General features: G+C 41.7%; 3 protein-coding genes across 3 annotated transcripts in view; 1 reads left to right on the forward strand and 2 right to left on the reverse strand.

The window, feature by feature from the left end:
• cmasa (cytidine monophosphate N-acetylneuraminic acid synthetase a) overlaps positions 1–4202 on the forward strand; it is a 6326-nt gene extending 2124 nt beyond the window's left edge. Inside the window, exons 2-9 of the mRNA XM_029455415.1 lie at positions 7–193; positions 467–609; positions 726–881; positions 1182–1318; positions 1404–1498; positions 1597–1768; positions 1861–2026; positions 2896–4202. Of these exons, the coding sequence (XP_029311275.1) occupies positions 7–193; positions 467–609; positions 726–881; positions 1182–1318; positions 1404–1498; positions 1597–1768; positions 1861–2026; positions 2896–3110 (1271 nt within the window). The 3' untranslated portion in view covers positions 3111–4202. The remainder of the gene's footprint in view (positions 1–6; positions 194–466; positions 610–725; positions 882–1181; positions 1319–1403; positions 1499–1596; positions 1769–1860; positions 2027–2895) is intronic.
• Positions 4203–4546: 344 nt separating this feature from the next.
• LOC115024038 (E3 ubiquitin-protein ligase TRIM39) lies at positions 4547–9290 on the reverse strand. The gene is made up of 15 exons (XM_029455416.1): positions 9150–9290; positions 8543–8656; positions 8398–8485; positions 7995–8218; positions 7770–7874; positions 7234–7329; positions 6706–6939; positions 6476–6623; positions 6290–6337; positions 6184–6210; positions 6020–6084; positions 5774–5884; positions 5123–5241; positions 4894–4990; positions 4547–4810 (listed from the first exon to the last, which is right to left on the reverse strand). The coding sequence occupies exons 1-15, from the start codon at positions 9288–9290 to the stop codon at positions 4667–4669; spliced, it is 1761 nt and encodes a 586-aa protein (XP_029311276.1). The 3' UTR covers positions 4547–4666.
• A 3318-nt stretch (positions 9291–12608) lies between these two features.
• On the reverse strand, positions 12609–19614 carry LOC115023702 (circularly permutated Ras protein 1-like). The gene is given in 21 exon segments (XM_029454908.1): positions 12609–13442; positions 13671–13764; positions 13942–14082; positions 14205–14316; positions 14412–14524; positions 14656–14762; positions 14971–15055; positions 15165–15292; positions 15794–15875; positions 15963–16114; positions 16330–16419; positions 16530–16574; positions 16734–16931; positions 17043–17063; positions 17065–17129; positions 17267–17350; positions 17432–17537; positions 17539–17561; positions 18088–18154; positions 18343–18394; positions 19584–19614. Coding segments are annotated over 20 exon segments (1893 nt in total). The 5' UTR covers positions 18376–18394; positions 19584–19614; the 3' UTR covers positions 12609–13295.
• Positions 19615–19636: the final 22 nt, after the last annotated feature.

Genomic DNA, 19636 nt, shown 5'->3' on the forward strand with positions numbered 1-19636 from the left:
ATCAAGGGGAGCGCGACGGGATGCTGCCCGCGCACAAGCAGAGCAGGCCGGACGGCAAGCGACATGTAGCCGCCTTGGTCCTCGCGAGGGGAGGAAGCAAAGGGATCCCCCTGAAGAACATCAAGACGCTGGCCGGGATCCCTCTCATCGGCTGGGTGCTGAGGGCTGCTGTGGACACCAACATGTTTGACAGGTAAACACTTTATATCATGGCTTTATGAAGGTATTAAGGTCATTAAAACATTAAAACAATGAAGGGACATTATGAACAGAGTGTGAAGAGGGAGCTGTAATACCATGTGTTCCGCTAGAGGCGATAGTGAGTCAGTGCAGCTGCAGTCTGCCTCAGTACAGAGAGAGAGAAGAAGAACAGATCAGCTTTAGCTGTTATTGCTGGAATAACAATAGATATTGAAGGATACGAAATATAATAATGATAGCACACCTTTTATTTTAATCGTCCTAGTGTTTGGGTGTCGACTGACCACGACGAGATTGAGAAGGTGGCAAAATCCTGGGGTGCCAAGGTGCACCGCAGGAGCCCTGAAGTCTCCAGAGATTCTTCTGCGTCCATAGAAACCATCCAAGAGTTCGCCCGGCTCAATCCCGGTGAGTAAGCATCACCAGGATGTCACGACAGGTGTGTTTGATCAGTGACGAGGCCCTGGGCTCTTGCCTCAGGGTTGACACAACGCAGCTGTTTGACTTTGCTTTCTTTTCCACAGAGGTGGACGTGATCTGTAACATTCAGGCTACTTCCCCGTGTCTCCACCCGTTCCATGTGAAGGAGGCCCTGGACATGATCCTGCTGCAGGGCTTTGATTCGGTCTTCGCCGTGGTTCGGAGACACCAGTTCCGCTGGAAGGAGATCAAGAAAGGATGTGAGTCAACAGGTGTTTTGTTCTTGTGCATTGTGAACTCTTTACAGACATAGATCCAGTAATGCCTGAAGACACGTAAAAGGAGTTTTCATTGTGGCTGCGAGTTTAATGTTCCAGCAGATCCTGTCTTTTGTAATCACGTGACGTGTTCACCACAGTGACGAGCGTCGTCATTGTCTGTAGGTACAGCCTGTGGGACACCTTAAACCGGTTGGTTGAGATTTGGGCAGAGTAAGGGAACCCTCTCCGTGTCAACAAAGGGTGGATGTGAAACGATATTTGTTGTGCGTCTCCTTCCAGCTAATGAGATGACCACGCCGTACAATCTGGACCCGACCAACCGCCCGCGGCGCCAGGACTGGGACGGAGAGCTGTGTGAGAACGGCTCGTTTTACTTCACCAATAGAGACCTCGTTCTGAATAAGGGACATTCGCAGGTGATGAACTTTAAAGGAGTAGAATGCGTCCAAGGATTTTCTTAGATTTGAAGAGAAAGCTGTAACTCTCGTCCTTCCTCTCCAGGGCGGTAAATTGGGCTACTACGAGATGCTGCCGGAGTACAGCGTGGACATCGACGTGGACATCGACTGGCCTGTGGCGGAGCAGAGGGTCCTCAGGTGAGCCGCACACACTTGCGCTGGAGATCTTTCAACCAGCTTGCAATCGATCGGATACTTTGAAGCTCTGGATCTTTTTCTCCTCCATCTTCCCTCAGGTATGGATACTTTGGTCAGGCTTCGCCAGAGGTGGTCCGGCTGCTGTTCCTCAATGTGTCCGGATGTTTAACTGAAGGAAAGATCTTCCTGTCCGTGTCCGGAGAGGAGATGGTGTCTATTAATATCAGAGACACCACGGGCATCCGCATGCTGCAGAAAGAAGACATGGAGGTTGGCATTTCTGTCGAAACTCCCAAAACAAGCATCGCGAGTCGACTCTCGTCACATCGCAAACTCACTCCCCTCCGTCTCGCCTCCACCAGGTGATGCTGTTGACCTCCGACGTGGACCCCGTGGCCAAGTTGTTGGCCGACAAGCTGACCACTAGGACGGGCTGTGAGGTCATGCAGGTGGGGGGGGAGCCACTGGAGGATCTGAAGCTGGTGGTGGAGAAGAAGAAGCTGGACTGGAAGGATGTGGCTTACATGGGTAAAGCAGCTGAACTAAAGTATTTACAAGGATGAAGTGTGAGGCTGTAACTGTCGAGATTAATATAATATTTATATATTCAGAGGAAATATTAAATATTAAAGTCGTTAATTTATGCCTAAAAAAACACTTATTCTCACTATTCTAATAATAATATTTATTTATTTCTCAGAAATGTGTGACTTTAATATTTTATTTAATATTTTATATAATATTAAATATTTTATATAATATTTCATATCATTTATATAATATTTTATATCATTTATATAATATTTTATATAATATTTTATATATTTAATATAATATTTAATATGATATTTAATATTTTATATAATTCATATCATTTATAGAATATTTTATATGATATTTAATTTATTTAATATAATATTTAATATTTTATTTAATATAATATTAAATATTTTATATAATGTTTTATTTAATATTTTATATAATGTTTTATTTAATATGATATTTAATTTAATATTTTAATCTCAGAGAATATTCAAGTTTTTTTTTAATCATAAATTTGTAAATAAAATAAAATTACACATTTATTCTCAAAGAATATCAAATATATATTTTTTCTCCTAAATGTACGACTTTAATCTCAGAATATTTCCGGCGCTAATACGCCGTCGTAGCTAAAGCTGGTTTAGTAATGTAAGAATGTTTTTGTATTTGATGCTGCTGGTGATATTTATCTGGATCGCGACTATAAACTAGCGCCACCTGGTGGTGTGGATCTATTTTGACTCGTGCAACAAGGCTTTGGTGTTTGTTTGACACATCGTGTTAATACGCATTCTTTATGTCTATGTGATTATTTCTCTGTCTTCCCCCCCCCCCACGTGTTTTCTACCTCTCAGGTTGCGACAACCACGATGTCCCGTGTCTGACCCTGGCGGGTTTGAGCGCAGTACCTAAAGATTCACCGACGGACGCCATAAACGCTGCAAAATACACCTGCCACAACCTCGGGGGCGCCGGAGCCCTGCGGGAGTTTGCTGAACACATTCTCCTGCAGAAACAAAAAGCAAAGTCGCAGATGAAGCAGCACCGCATCAACCGAAAGGACTTCTAATTCATGTGAAGAGAATGTTTTAGAAGCTTTTTCATAGTGCAAATAATAGAAGTTATTTTTAATTCTGTGAAGTTCAACACGCTCGGTTTGAGCCCCGACACAAAACAATCAGGATCCCAAAACCCAAAGTTCTGGATCTGTTACTCTGGTTTTTAAAAGCGACACACGAGACAAACTCGATCTAAACAATGTAAAATAATTTTAAATAATTTTAAATGAGTATTATGTTACATAAAGGTATCAAACGTCTGAATGTAGACGAATATTTTTAAGATAATAACAATAAAACCAACAGTTTTTGGAAATGTGCAGATTAAAAGTGTTCCTGAGAATTTAAAATTTATTTAAAAATAATAATACATTTATAGAAGTGTATTTAAAATGGTCCAAAATGAAGGTTTTTAGATTATGTACAGCTGCGCATGCGTTGTGACGTGAACACAACGCAAGTGCGCCATCTAGTGGCTAAATGTTATCATCACACTTAAGTTCTTAGAGGTGCGATCACAACTCGTCCCCGTCGTGCTGGATGTTCCCTCTGGTTTGTTTTTACCCTGAAAGTTTTATTTACTTTCTTGCCAAGAGTTTAGATGAGATGTCTGTCGAGTATTTGAGATTTGTTTTCTATCAAACTCTGCAAGAAAGCGGATAAAAAGCATTTTGCTACAGTATCGCAGATTTCCACGATGTACCTGAAGGTAGCATTGAGCTCATTTGAGAGCCGGTTGCGTGTGCGCACCTTGCAGCTGAGTAATAAGGATTGTGGGTAATAATTTCTGCTGGTTTAGTCAGTTTATTGTTTGCTTAACAATGAGTGGTTTCATATTCTGTGTGATTTGCATCCGCACTGTTATTAGTAAATTACATAACGTGCTTTATTTATTGGTGTCTGATTTATAGCTATATTTCTATCCTGTTTGTTTGTGTTGTAAAGTTACAGGACACTTTGGATCCTTCGTGTGTCACTCTTTCAATTTAATAATCATTATACGTCAAGTGATTTAATGAAGGTAAAGAAGAGATCTTTGAAAGTCTTCGTCATACATTTCATAACTTTCAGATTTAATGGGAATAAATCATCGAAAATCCACATTCAGAGTTTCTGTTTGTAACTTTGTGTGTGTGTGTGTGTCTGTAGATTTCATTACATAATGATGTCAGAACACGTGTAATATAATGAGTTAATGTGAGGAATGAAGTGGGGAAGCTTACATGTTCACCTGTAGTGTGTACAACATGTATGAATGTTACAATACATATCTTTAAAGGAGCTTTTTCTCCACTTCAGTCGCACTTACATACACCAAACCTATAATCTTTGCCTAAACAAAACACATAATCTGCTGATTAACTTGCTTTTGGAGAGAAAGACCAAGAATCACACCAGATGTGAGAGAACATGTGATCTTTTTAATCAGGGATCAGCAAATCATTCAACATACAATGCTCTTTATTATCCTTTGTGTGTGTATTAAACTTCACAGCCAACACAACGTTTAGGAGGCCGGCGATGACTATATTTAAAAGAAGAAGACCCGTGTGGTTCTGCCTCTCTGTCATGTTACTGGTGTTATAATCAGCGGCCCGTCGTTCTTCCCAGATTTATTGGTGCAGGGGCTGAAGAACGGGAAGATGCACTCACTGAACGTGTCGTTGAAAGTGTAGATGTGGATTTTCGCATCAACGTTGTAGAAAGACACCTGCAGAGCCGAGAGGACACGCCGTGTTATCACACAGAGGAAGACAAAAGACGTCAATGTTGAATGTGTTTCCCAAACTGCACCTGTCCTTTCTCAAAGTCCACAAATATCCCGATCCTTTGAGGTCGCAGGGTCAGATACACGTCTGTGGAGGGTTCGGTGCGGAAAGCGTATTTGTTCCTGAGGACAGGAAATGGTGAAGTATTTTACAGTATGTCCTCTCTCTTCTCTTCTGTTCTGTTTTAGTATTATATTAAACACAATACTTAACTCCACAATGAAGGAAAAGGAAACAGCTAGAGGAAAACTCACTTGTCTCTCAGGCTGAGGAACCAGTATCCGTTGCTCGGGGTAACTTCGATCTTCCCCTTCCTGTTGATTGATTGTCGGGCCACGCCCAGATCCCAGTCCGTCTTCCCACCCACCTCCACCTGAAATTATTATTATTTTACATTATTATTTTAAATTATTATTATTTTACATTATTATTTTAAATTATTATTATTTTACATTATTATTTTTAATTACTATTATTTTACATTATTATTTTGAATTATTGTTATTTTACATTATTATTTAAAATTATTATTATTTTACATTATTATTATTATTTTTAATTATTATTATTTTACATTATTATTTTGAATTATTGTTATTTTACATTATTATTTAAAATTATTATTATTTTACATTATTTAAAATTATTATTATTTTACATTATTATTATTATTTTAAATTATTATTTTACATTATTATGATTTTTAAATTATTATTATTTTACATTATTATAATTATTATTTTTATTAATATTATTTTAAATGAACAATAATTAAAATAATCTTGATATATTAAGATCAGACAATAACCTTCTTAATTTAGTAACAAAATTTGCTTTTCTGTGTCAATTTGCAGCATATTTCTCAGGAAAACGACGAAGCAGATTAACTTTCTGTGAGCCTCTACCTCCCAGTAGTGTCTCCCAGAGGAGATGGCCTCCCTCCCCACGACACAGACCACTCTGTCAAACCTCTCTGGATTGTCTGGAAGCGGCTGGTGTCGATCTCCACACCTCACCTGCACAAACACACAGTTTATGTCAAAGACTCGTGTGTTTGTGTTCGCATTGAAAACTGAATGATTTGCACGCTTCACAAGGAATCAACTCTTCATTCATGTTTCTATGATACAACAGTTCAACAGGCGCCTCACACTCTTCATGTCCTCTGACAGAATCAGTCTGGGATGAGCGGTGTTGACGTCCAGAGTCACGTCCACTGTGACGGAGGAAGACAAACGTAAATCATTTCATATTATTCCACATTTAATCACGTCTGCGAGCTGACTTTATGTGTGTCCATATTGTTGTTTTGTACCTGCGTACTCCTGCACCCTCTTCATCCCTGCAGGAAGCAGAAAGGTTTCATTAGAACAAGACTGAAGGTGGAACGCTCTCATGACTATGTGCATATGGACACTCACTGGGCTGTGGTCGGACCGGACTGGGCTCCAGGACGGAGGGAGGAAAACCTGGAGAGGAGCAGGAAGACATGAGGAGCAGCACTGACTAAACTCTCCCACAGGAGGGCAGTGTTTCTCTACTTTAATATATTTATTATTCTGATCTTCATTGTTCGTAAACACGCCTTGTGTTTTGCATTTTCTGACCTGTCTCTGCGATGATCTTCAGCTCCTCCTGGAACTTCTCCACCACAGCTGCTAGTGACCTGTAGACGGTTCCTGTTCCCAGGTCAGAGGTCGCCGACACCCCGGACCAGTCTTTGGCAGGTGGAGGAGTGGAGAGTGTGGAGAACGTCTGGAAAGTGGGTGGAAACACATTTTAAAAAGATTTTGCTGCAGCCTGTCGTCTAATCCCACCTCGTTAGATCCTCACAAACCTTCACACAGTGCATGTGGTCTTCTGAGAGGGCGAGCTCGGCGAGGGCACTTTCTCTCCTTCGCAGTTCTTCAATCTCCATCTCCATCTGTCGGATCATGGCGTCGGCCTGGTGCTCTGCCGCCCTCCGGCTCATCTCCATCACCTCCATCAGCTCTGCCTGGGAGCGCTCGATGGCAGACACCAGCTCAGAAAACAGGGAAACGCTGCCCGCCGTCTCTCGCTCCACCACCAGCTGAGGGGAGAGACTGTGACGTGAGACCTTCCACACACCTTTGTTACAGTCAGCACTTTACGCTTTTACATTAACAGCTGCACATACACACACACACACACACACACACACACACACACACACACACACACACACACACACACACACACACACACACACACACACAGAGCTGAGCCCAATAAAATAAATAAAATAAAGGAATTAAAATGCTAAAAAGTGAGGAATAAACTTTGCGGTATGACAGGAGGATTAACAGGTTTTGTGTGTGTGTGTGTGTGTGTGTGTGTGTTTAACCTCCAGTTCAGTCGCTGACAGTCTGATCTCCTCGATCTTCCTGATTCTCTGTCTGATCATCTCCTGGATCTCCTGCTGCGACACACTCAGCCTGTCCTACACACACACACACACACACACACACACACACACACACACACACACACACACACACACACACACACACACACACACACACACACACACACACACACACACACACACACACACACAGTGTAAAACACAAACTGTATAAACTGTTTACACAGGACTAGCACACGCACTAGATATGTGTTTGCTCAGATTAATGACGATATTACTGGTTTCAGAACTTGTGAGTGTGAACTGTTTATCCAGTAATTATATGATGCTTAAAATAAAAAAGTCTAATCTTTTACCCCATAACCAGTAAATTCATTAAATTCAGAGCCCCATGTCGCTATATTCTGTAACAGTCACTGCTCTCCAGATAAGTCTTTGATAAGGTTAGAATTAGATTTAGTGTCCCACAGAGATGTTTGCAAAGGCATTGAAGAACATCATTCTGTTTTTCCCACCTTGGTTTCCATCCACTGGACTTCCAGAGTCGCTGTGTCGTGACCCTCGTGCTCCTCGCTCTCACATTCAGGACAGATACATTCTCCATCTGTCCTGCAGTAGATCTGAAGTCACAGAGTGTTGCAGTGTCAATACACACAGCTGCAACATCAGCTCCTCGATAAGCACAGAGGACTATCGGGATCTGAAATGTCAGATATTGGTTTACAGGTAATGTTTGGTACCATTATTCCTCTGTGGTGCATCTCGCAGATGGGGAGGCTCCAGCTGCTCGCAGCCCCACTCATGGTGAACCTTCTCCGGCTGCTGGAGCAGGAGTACGAGGGCGGCGGCCCATGAGGTCCGGAGGGGTTTGTCATGGCGGCGATCGGACTTTGGTTTGGTACCGAAGAAGCCAGTGGCGTTGTGACTGTCGGGATGGACTCACCGGAGGAAAGATCGAAGGAAGCTGAAGTGAGCAGAACATCTCTCAAAAAGCTGGATATGTCAGAGCTGTATTCACCATCTTAAAGAGACCTTGTCTGGTAATGTTAGAAATATATATATATATATATATATATAGTTATTTATTTATAGAGTTATAGATATAGTTTGTAATAAATGAATTCTAAAGTTGAAAGCTCTTACCTGAAGTCTTACAGGGTAACGTCTTTTGTGATTTTAGTGAAGCTCGAGGCAGCTTCTTCTTCAATTCATCAAATAAATCCTCTGGTATGCCTCTCTCTCCTCCTCCTCCTCCTCCTCCTCTTCTCCCTCCCTTCTCCTTCCCCACTCCTCCCCCCCCTGTCATGGACCTGAACTGGTTGGTGATCTCTTGCAGCGTCCTGTTGATCTGGAGCTCTGGTCGCTTCAGGAAGGTTTTCTTACACAGAGGACACAGGCAAACCTGGGAGAGGAAGGAAGGGTGGACGCATGAAAGGAGACGGGGGAAAGGAACCAAAGAAGATAATACATGGGCACACAGAAAAACACTTTCCCATGTTCCCAAGAGCTTCTGTTTTTAAAACGGAACAAAGATGGCAGCCAGGTAAAAATGATATCGTAGTGAAATGAATGGATTCACCTGTGACCCCAAATGTATGCTAGTACATGAAAGGCCACACACACACACACACACACACACACACACACACACACACACACACACACACACACACACACACACACACACAGTTTAAATATACAACCTTTGGGAAGAAGGAAGGAAAGGGAGGTAAACAAAGAGTGGGTTAGGACAGAGGGCAGAAAAGAAGATAGGGAGATAAAGGAATGACCTTTATACATAGAAAGACTTCCGTGCAACATTCCCCCACACACACACACACACACACACACACACACACACACACACACACACACACACACACACACACACACACCTTAGATCCGTCCCAGTATCTGCAGATGCAGGCCATGCAGAAGCTGTGGCCGCACGGTGTGGATGAAGGATTGGTGAACACATCGAGGCAGATGGAGCACAGGAACTGCTCGTCTGACAGAAAGCTTCCACATAAGGACATCTGTGGACAGAGACATAAACAGACCAGACAGTCAAAACAAAAGTTATTTTTATAAAAGGCCAAAAGGTTGTGTGCAAGTGTTAGCTTGTTGTATTTGGATAAAGCATTGACTTCAGAAGTGCGTTACACCTTTTGTCACACCTGCAAGGCTTTTATTCCAGACAATTTATCCGTGTCGTGTTAAGAGACATTGTCTCATAACAGGACACCTCTGTTGTCATAAATCAGATTAGGGTGCTCAAAGCATTTTAGGAATGAAGTTGGGCTTGATTGTGTTCTGCCTGATCACAAACAAACAAACTTTATTTTTTACAAAGAATGCTGAAACTTGACGGAGGGTTTAAGACAAACCACATGCATTTTAATCATGCGTGTATGGAATTATTTAAAGTAAAAATGTAAAAGTTTACCACCAGAAGTCAAATTATTGGCGCCTTAAATGATCAGTAAAACAACTAAGTTACGTCTTAAAAGCGATCTGTAGTCCTCTAACAAAGACGGACTCACGATGGACAGTTTAAAAAAGAAAAGTAGATCCTTTTTCCTCGTAAAAACAGCCAACAGTTCAGTGGGAGATTGGAGTGTGTTATGCTAGTAGCTGCTAATGTAGCCTCTGACCTCTAGCCTCAAGCTGAGACAAGGAGCGGACTACAGGAGTCCTTCTTTCTAACTCCCCACCTTCAGTCTTATTTTCAAACTTGTAGTCCTCAGCCCCCACCGACGTTGACTCTGTAATATTGATTGAATCAATGTTTAAATTGTCCTCGTATTACTTCTGTTGTACAATCACACCTTCATTGTTCAGGGCCGGTGACATTCACAGCATGTCCATAAGCATTGGTCTTCAGATGAGATTAAATAACCGTACGAGTCTGTTAACGGCCGTTTGAGATCCTGCTAGCATCTTTTCAACTTGGTCTAAATGTCGGTTTTAGATTAAAATGACAGAGTTGAACACAAACATGCTAGAAAAGCTGTTCCTCCAGATAGAGGAATCCCCGTTCCCATACCGCCTCTCCTTACTGGACTGTAAATCCCTCTGGGACATTGCAACTTGTAGCTTTGACCTTTACAAACATCTCATTAAGATCATTAACGTTATTAAACTCTCACTCAGACTCTTCTGCCAACTGAATTAAACCAATAATTACAACCAAGATGTAACAGGAAGAAACCAAAGAACAAATTGCTTGTTCCAATGGTTACACTTTTGTCCACTTCCTCACCGCTGGTTCCATTGGACGAAGCTGATTTGGGAGTTTTATAAAACACATTTAATGAGGAACTTCTGAAACGATAAGTCGATGAATTAATTCTTCAACAGCTTCAGTTCACAATGCAACTTTTATGACTTTTAAGACCCATTAAACGACACGTGGGGGAAGAGATCAGACTGGTTTCTGCACTTGTTCCTTGTAAATCAACGTTTCATTGAGCTAAAATAATCAGAGATTACAGAACAGAAGAGTGTAAGTCGATACCTTTCCTGTTGGTGGCTCGGGTGTTAAAATAGATCCAAAAAGCTCCGGAGATGTAGAAACGTTCGTCTTGATCTTTACAGGTCGTATCTGTATCGCCAACACCCTCAATAATGAAATGTGTTTGTTTCTCAAGCTGTGACATTAAAGAGGTGTGTGTGTGTGTGTGTGTGTGTGTGTGTGTGTGTGTGGGTGTGTGTGTGTGTGATTTTCCTTTCACACCACGCCCACTAACTTTCCTCTCTGTTTGGCAGGTATATGTGGCAGGACTGGTTAAGGCGCACACACACACACACACACACACACACACACACACACACACACACACACACACACACACACACACACACACACACACACACACACACACACACACACACACACACACACACCCTAGTTCCTTTATTTGGCCTCAGACAGGGTCAGACAGACCTGTGGGATTGTATCTTTATGAATGTATTATTATAATTGTTGAGAAAGTACAGAGTAAAAGGCAGAGGAAATGCATGGTTCACATGGTTTTTACTCAGTTAATGAGTGACTGGTGGCTAACGCTAGCTGCTACATCGCTCATTATGCTCACTTGTTCAACTTCACAGCTTCTGCAACTTAGCAACTACGCCATTCCATCCTGCATCTCTGTTATACAACAACTTGGACTTGAACTCCGCCGTCCGACTCCTCACACACACCAAATCTTGGCACCACATCACCCCAGTCCTCAAAGAACTCCACTGGCTACCTGTCTCCCTCCGAATCAATTACAAACTCCTACATACTTTTTTCCTTTTCTCTTTCCCTTTCTTCCCTTGTCTTAACCCCTCCCCCCACTTCCCCTACTATTGTAAAGCGGCTTTGAGGTCTTGAAAAGCGCTATATAAATTCAATTTATTATTATTATTATTAGTAAAGAATATTAAATACTAGCATGAAAACCTCAAGAACAAGTAGCTGACAGTTAGAACGTGTAGCTTCAGGTACATTTCCTTCACTGTACTTATCTACGATCAATCAAAACAATCAGAGCTTCTCCTCTCGTACATTCTGCTCTGTGTCGTTTCACAGATATTACATCACAGCAGACGAGTGACAGATGTACCTGCACCCACATTGTTCTCTCTCCTCTCTGTAAGGACATCATGGTGTCACTGAATGGTATATGAAGTTCTGTGACGCTGTATAGTTTTACTTGCAATAGCTGCAATAACACAAAATTGACTTTTAAGTTGATACGGCAAATTAGTTTTTAGCATTTGCTTATTTTCTTTATGCATTCAGTAGTTAAGGAGCAACGTTATCATTCATATGGAGTCGTGTTTGTGTCCATCTGATGAAAGTTTCTGTTTATGCTTTATGTTTTGGTCTCCACCAACTCATCCAAACCCAACGCTTGCATTTACAGCTTCATTAGCCGTTTGAGAGCAACCTTCTGAGTTTACTGGGGACGCCTGAACACACCATTAGTATAGGCCACTGTGTGCATCCTTCAAAAGAAGACACAGTTTATCACACGACATATTTGAACTATTGACTACTTCAGCGACAGACTGTGCATTTACAAAACGTACAAATAAATCTTATTGTGCCAGGTCAAACAAAGCACACAACTGAAACACGGAGAATGAAAACAAAACACGTATGCTCGTAAATACTAACATGCAGTTAATCATCCTGTGCGTCTCCAAGTCAACTCATGAAACATTCCAGAAACACACAACGTCTAAGAGTTTAGATGCATTCAGAGATACAATAACTAGCCAACTCATCCCTGATAGTTTAAGTGTGTTTGTTTGTCCGTGTGTGTCGGTATGCATGTCTAACAAAGAGATAAACGGAAAGGTTATTTATGGTTAACACATTTATTTTTACTTTTACCAGATATGCATAAACATTTTAAAGGGAAAGTGAACGGACAAACAATTTCCTTCAGTTGTGAGCCAACCAAGGGGAAATTAAGCCAATGCAGAAGTGCCTTAAACCTGCATTCTTTCAGATGGCCGCGACTCCACTGGCTGCAAAAATAAGTATAATTGTATAGAAGTCTATGAGAATATTACACTCACTTTATTTATTACCTTTGTAAACATTTCCCTAATGAGTTTATATTCTCAATCTCTAGTTTCAAGTCTTCTTCAACACAGCATAATGTTCATTTAATAAATAATTTAGAGTAAAAAAGATGATAAAGCAGCGTATGCTAAAGGGGGGGGGCTACCTTGTAATCGTCGATACCACGTTGTTGTCTGGTTTGGGTGTTAGGAACTTTAACCCTTTCACAGTTTGTGTTTTCAGTTCATGAAAATTGTAACATTTTGGTCGCCTAAAAACGTCTTGTTCAGCGTTCGGTTGTGCTTCGTTCCACCGTCTCGTGTCCTGGTTCCAAAAAAAACAAGATGGCGACTGCCAACAACCAAGACAACGACGCTCAAAATGCCAAACTTGAGGTATCAAAGCGGTAGTGAAGTCACGGCGACTTCTTATACACAGTCTATAGAGCCTAAATGTGAAATCAAGTCTCCATATTTATTTACATTGGTTCCATCAGAGCCGTTTTCTTCCTCCTCGTCTTCTTCTGGATCTCGATTGTGTTGCCGCTGTTGTTGTTGTTGTTGTTACCGACACTGCTGGCTCTCTTCATCTGGTACATTACTTTAGCTGCTTCATCAGAGAGAGTCTGCAGGGGGGGGGGGGGGGAGAGATGAGAAGTTAGCAAGTAGCAGCATCAAAACATAATCACTTTGCCTAAATATTCCTCAAATAGTTCAGAGGTAATATCTGATAAAACTGACACAAAAATAGTTTATTTTACTGATAAAATAATTTCCCTGGACCCTCTTTAATGGAAGGAAGAACCTAAAATGATTAATTAATTTATTAATTGATAAATTAAAGGTATGATTACCTGTGATTCCGTGATGATGTCGTCACAGATTGTTGTCATGGTGTCCATCCAGTTGCCATAGATACTGTCTTCTTTTTGGATTGGCCTCTGTTTACTATAGGGAAGAAACACACACACACACACACACACACACACACACACACACACACACACACACACACACACACACACACACACACACACACACACACACACACACACACACACACACCATCAGACCTGTGTGTTTTTGTTATATTGTCCTCTACCTGGAGAGGCCAGATCTTCATACCTGATTTGTTTGTGCAGGTCTTGTTGGGCTTTTAATTGCCTCTGTGCTTCCTGCACTCGACCCTCGATGGTTAAACTGCCACAGAGTTGAGCGCAGTGAACGGCGAGCACCGCCATGTTGAGGCTACCAGCCCGAATCTCACTTCAGACAGAGGAGATGAGAAAGAGACAAACACAGTAGATCAAATTATGGAGTTTCACCAGTGATATAAAATATAAATATCAATAATCATATGTAAACACGACTAATCTAACCGTGTTTACCTGCAGGAAGTGACCGGCCGCTGTTGAGTGATAACACGAGTGACTTTTTCTTGCTCCCTGGTCTTGAAGCTCAGCTGGAGTTGGAATGGAAGTGTGTCCTTCTGGAGGAAAACTGTCACACACATTGACATTACTGGAGTCCTCATAATGTCAGTTGGACTGCCAGGACACGGTCCCCATGATGTACTGTAAACCACCACGTCTTACCTTCCACAAACTCTGGTTTTACTGCAAACTGGAACGTGATCTCCAGCCCCTTGGTCACACTCCCGATCTCCCTCACCAGTTTGTGATTGTTTTCATCCTCATAGGGAAAATACCTGCAGAGAAAGTCCTTTTAAATCACTACGACAGAACTACATTACCCAGGTGTACATTCAAAGACAGCAGACATACAGTAACTACTAAAGTGTTAGCATGGAGCACTGGACCAGAGATTATGGTCACTCACACTCCTTCAGGAGCGAGCAGGGTTGCCGTAACTCCTGTCGCAAGGATGTTGTCCATCGAGGCTGAATGGATCTCTGTTGCAACGGTGCCGATGCTCACGATGTTCACCTGTGCAGGACAGAACAGGAGTTAATACAATGCAGGTGAGACATCGTTCTCTATGACAGATTAACAATCTAAAAACATACACAATATGTTTTTAGCTAATCTGTTGAGCAATATCTCAAGTCTTCTCACCTTCATGAGAAGAACGTTTCAGTTCTCTCTGCAGCTCATTTACAATATACATGTTCCTCAGTGTGTGCATGTGTCTCACCCTTCCTCCAGTTGTGTCTGCAAATCTCCCAACGTCTGCCAAGCGACAGTCTGTCCCTTCAAAAGTCATTACTGATATTATTACTCTGCAAGAAGACAAGAAAGAGCGTTTGTTTTATTATATGTTTACTTTAACTTTTGATTTAATGAGATGAGTTTATAGAGCACATGCATTACAAGCAGCGCTGCACTCACCCACTCCCCACAGCCTGCAGAGCCAGCTGTCTGTAGAAATAAGGAGTGAGGGGGGAGGAGGACAGAGAGGGAGTGTGCTCCATCTCACCCAGTCCGATGTTGGCTCTGCCGTCAGTACACAAAATCACCTGTGAACACAGAAGATCAGGAACTCCATTACCCACAAGTCTCCTTGTCATTTCTGTCAGCTGCCAGTCCACACAGGTGGGCAGCATCATTGTAAAGATGGGTGACACCATTAATACCGTAAATACACGCCACAGGATGTACATTTTATCCACACTTTTGACCTCATATAAATTAAAATCCACATTTTATATCACAACAGCATAAAAACTAAAAGCGTTTTTATCTATAATAATAATAAAATGTATTTAAATACATACAAGAGATGAAGCTCAACATGCTTTACAAAGAAACATTTAAACAGAAGGCAAATACACAATAAAATTAAACAATTACAAGACGATGATACAATATATAGATGGAAATAAAAAAAACAGATAACTAAGAAATAAAAATGAGAGAATTAATAAAAATTTAAATAAAGCATGAATAAGAGAATAAGTCCTTCTTTATAACTTTATCCGCATATTAAACTTTTAAAAGCCAAAATGCCGGACACTCACCTTTGACCCGGCGTACCTTGACGCCATGGCGACTGACGCTAACGCCGCAGCGCCGAGACACGTAGCCCCATCTTCCCTCAGGCTGGATATCAAACATCAAACACAAAGATTTAAGTTCTGTACCACAGTGATGGTGTTTTAAAGTATAAAGAGTATTTAACTCACTTACTCTCTGACCCTCTGTACTAGTTGCTCGTACGTCTCGGCAATACAGTGCGGGATACTATAAGCCACACCTTGTTGCCATATATGGTCGTAGTCAACCAACGCCCAATCCCTGAGAGTGAGAGGAGTGCTAGCACCGTCACCGTATATTACAACCTGTAAAAAAAAGAGGTAGCATTTAATTCAGACTTGATTGCACAACAAAATAATTAAAAATAACTTCCACAGAGCGTGATAATGCAGAAGGCTAAACAGGAAGTTTTGCTTTTCTTGTATTAGTATATATATACTTCCTTTTTGGGACGTTCCTGGGTGTCTTAACTGTCACATACATTAAGAACTTTTATTATTTTTTAGAATTACTTCCCCACCTCATCGCTGAAGGTGACCAGTGCCACCCTCTTGCGGGGGGACTCCAGCAGCAGGGAGGATAACGCCCTCTGGAGGGCATCCTTCATTCCCTGCGAGAAAACCCCCCAGCACCAGTCTTTTATACATGTGCACCATGTATATTACAATGTGTCAGGAGGGTATTCAGCCCCTCAGGACAAACAACAAATCCATATCTCACCTCTAGTCTGGATATGTACGTTGGAGATCCACAGCTTGATGTAACCTAACGTGATGTAACCAGGAAGATTAAATAGTTTACATATACATTCTTTTTCACATTTAGCTTTCTCACACACACACACACACACACACACACACACACACACACACACACACACACACACACACACACACACACACACACACACACACACACACACACCTCTGTAGTGACACTCATGCTGCCAGAAATGTCCACGCAGAACACCACCAGTGTGTCTTCCAAGTTCTGGTAGTCATCGTCGCTGTGGTTCGGCAGGTAAAGGTCGTCACTGTGTACACCTGCACGCTGACCGACACACACACTCTTCACACTGTCGTTTACGCCGTTCTCACATCCACAGAACTCACACACCCACACCTGCACAGGAGGACGACAAGGGGAAGTGTTTCATCTTGTTTGTTGTTGCACCGATATGAGAAATAAATTCGATCTCAAGAGGAGGAAACTAAAGTATTTGACTGCACTCACCTTCCTCTGTATAGAACTCAGGACATGATAAGGCGGCACTACATTTCCCACAAACCACTGGGCTCTGAAAACTCTCCAGGCCTGAGGCTGGTGAGAAGAGGAGGAAAAGAAAAAGAGTTACGAGAAGAAAACAAAACGAAACAGGTGTGTGTGTGTGTGTGTGTGTGTGTGTGTGTGTGTGTGTGTGTGTGTGTGTGTGTGTGTGTGTGTGTGTGTGCTCTGACCTTGGCTGATGTCGACCAGTTTTCCAATACTGAGCGACACGACGTTGACGTTGGCTCTCAGCCTGCTTTCTCCTCCCTTGACGACTGATGGAAGACGACAAAGGAATGAAAAAGGCAAACAGTAAATGTAACTTTGAAACACTGGATTCAGCAAACAGAACTCACCTCTGGGGGGGACGGGAGGGGGGAGGGAGAGAGGAGCGAGGGGAGGCTGAGAGGAGGGAGGAGGGGGGAGGGGCAGAGAAGTGGGCCGAGGTTTTATGAGATGACGGACGAGGAGGCAGCGGCGGAGGAACTGCAAAGAAAGTGCTGATTATTGACAAATTCCAAACCTTCTTCTTTCTTTTAGTTTGAACCCGTTTGTCAGCGAAGTAACTCGTGCTGGTGGAATGCAACTAAGTACATTTACTCAAGTACAATATTGACATACTTGTATTTTACCTGAGTATTTACTTTATACTTCTACTCAATTACAATTATTACAAATGACAACGTTCTTGTTTAATTAATTAAATCTGACAACGCTTTGTCAGCGCGGACTTCCCCTTGTTCAACTGCTTTCTGCACATCTCTGTCTCTTGCATATGCAAGCATGCCCACACACACACACACACACACACACACACACACACACACACACACACACACACACACACACACACACACACACTTTCCTGTTATTTCACTGCAATACTCTTGAGAATGTGACAAACGGAAAAACAACTGTTTAGATATGATGACCTTTATGAATGCTGTGTGTGTGTGTGTGTGTGTGTGTGTGTGTGTGTGTGTGTGTGTGTGTGTGTGAGAGAGAGAATTACCGTCTTGCTGCTTAACAGGTCGCTGTGTTATCATACAGGTGCTCGGTGAGAGAAACACCTGTGGGTGCTGGGAAGATGAGTTCATTAAGTAGGATTTATGGTGCTAAAAAACTGAAAAAAAAACATGTCACCAAGATAATAATAAAGAAATAAAGATGCATTTATGCAGCACGAGAGCTACAAAGTGCTAAAATATCTAAATATAATAACGTTACACTTGTTGCAGGTATAAAGAATGGAAGTGGCTGCACTCACCTGCTCCATCAGGCCTCCACTTACACACAACATGACTGCAGGCGAACTCCATCTGAGAAACATGAAGACACACCACCTTGTTATTAAAACATCAAAGACGTAAATTAAACTTTCTTCTGAGCTTGACTTGCAGTCGAGAGAGAACTGGATGAAACTAGCAGAGACTAGAAAGATAGAAATGTGAACACAGGACGCAGAAATCAGACAGATCAGCACGTATGCTTCCTGGCATCGTGGGCATATTGTTACCGCGGCAACAAGCGCCTTGACTTTGTTATTCTGCTCGTTAACAGGTGGCTAAAACCATAACAGAAAACATTTCCTGTGAGGGAAAAGAAGAAGAAGATGGTAAATAACGTTGTGGTTACGTTTATATGAGGATACAGGGTATATGTATATTAATGTATAATAGAGTAGTTTTATTAAATGGGTATTAATAACTACTAGTCGAGAGAAGTGAAAGGATTTACTGCAACTAAGTCTGATCGGACAGTGAAATATTCATATATTTATACGTGTCTGTAATTGTATAAATAATTTCTTAAATAAGGAGGAATCAGGAAATATCAAAAAGAAGAGTCTCCTTTCTTTAGATTTAACTTGAGCTTTCACCATACGCACCACCCAAACAGTCATAGATGAGATGAGAAGATCTACAAAAGCTATGATCAGCAGCCAGCTAATTTAGCTTAGCACAAAGGGAACACACGTAGCTTACCAGCACATCTAAAGGCTCCATAAGGAACATGTTCTTACAAGTGTTTGTACAGAGCTTCAGGGGTGCGGACAGATTGTGTTACATTTGGTCAGAGCTAGCTGTTTCCAGTCTTTGTGCTAAGCTAAGGTAAGCTAAGCTAACAGGGTCCTTGCTGTAGCTTCATATTTAACACAGGCATGTGACATATCAATCTTTTCATCGAACTGTCGACAAGAAAAGGAACAAGTTTCCCACAATGTCGAACCTTCCCTTTAACATGTATTCAAAGTTGCTTAAAAGAGAATATCTTCATGTAGATGACTAAAACAAGTTCATACAAACACTCAACCACTTTGTACACTTTTAAAACAGTGATAGTGTGTAAAATAGAAATGACAAATGAATGTTATGTTAGGAAATTGGTCATTTTGGTAGCTGTTGGTAAAATCATGTTTCACAAAGCACTAATGACCTTCCTTGTACCCACTATGGCAGTTGGCAGCCTTTCATAATTAATCATATATAATAACAAGGAAAGAATTACCTTTGCCGGTGTCTGTGTACAGCGCTGTCGCTAAAACTGAAAGAAGCTTTTGT

This window comes from Cottoperca gobio, chromosome 18 (genome assembly GCF_900634415.1).
Source record: "Cottoperca gobio chromosome 18, fCotGob3.1, whole genome shotgun sequence".
Classification (NCBI taxonomy): domain Eukaryota; kingdom Metazoa; phylum Chordata; class Actinopteri; order Perciformes; family Bovichtidae; genus Cottoperca; species Cottoperca gobio.

What these genes read in the sequence shown, in the direction of transcription:
- LOC115024038 (XM_029455416.1), bottom strand. Translation starts at nt 9,290, where the DNA reads ATGTCCTTATGTGGAAGCTTTCTGTCAGACGAGCAGTTCCTGTGCTCC. An exon ending in TGCACCACAGAGGAATAATG is followed by an intron (nt 7,875 to 7,994) that starts GTACCAAACATT and finishes CTGTGACTTCAG; the next exon opens with ATCTACTGCAGGACAGATGG. An exon ending in GAGGGTGCAGGAGTACGCAG is followed by an intron (nt 6,085 to 6,183) that starts GTACAAAACAAC and finishes CCTCCGTCACAG; the next exon opens with TGGACGTGACTCTGGACGTC.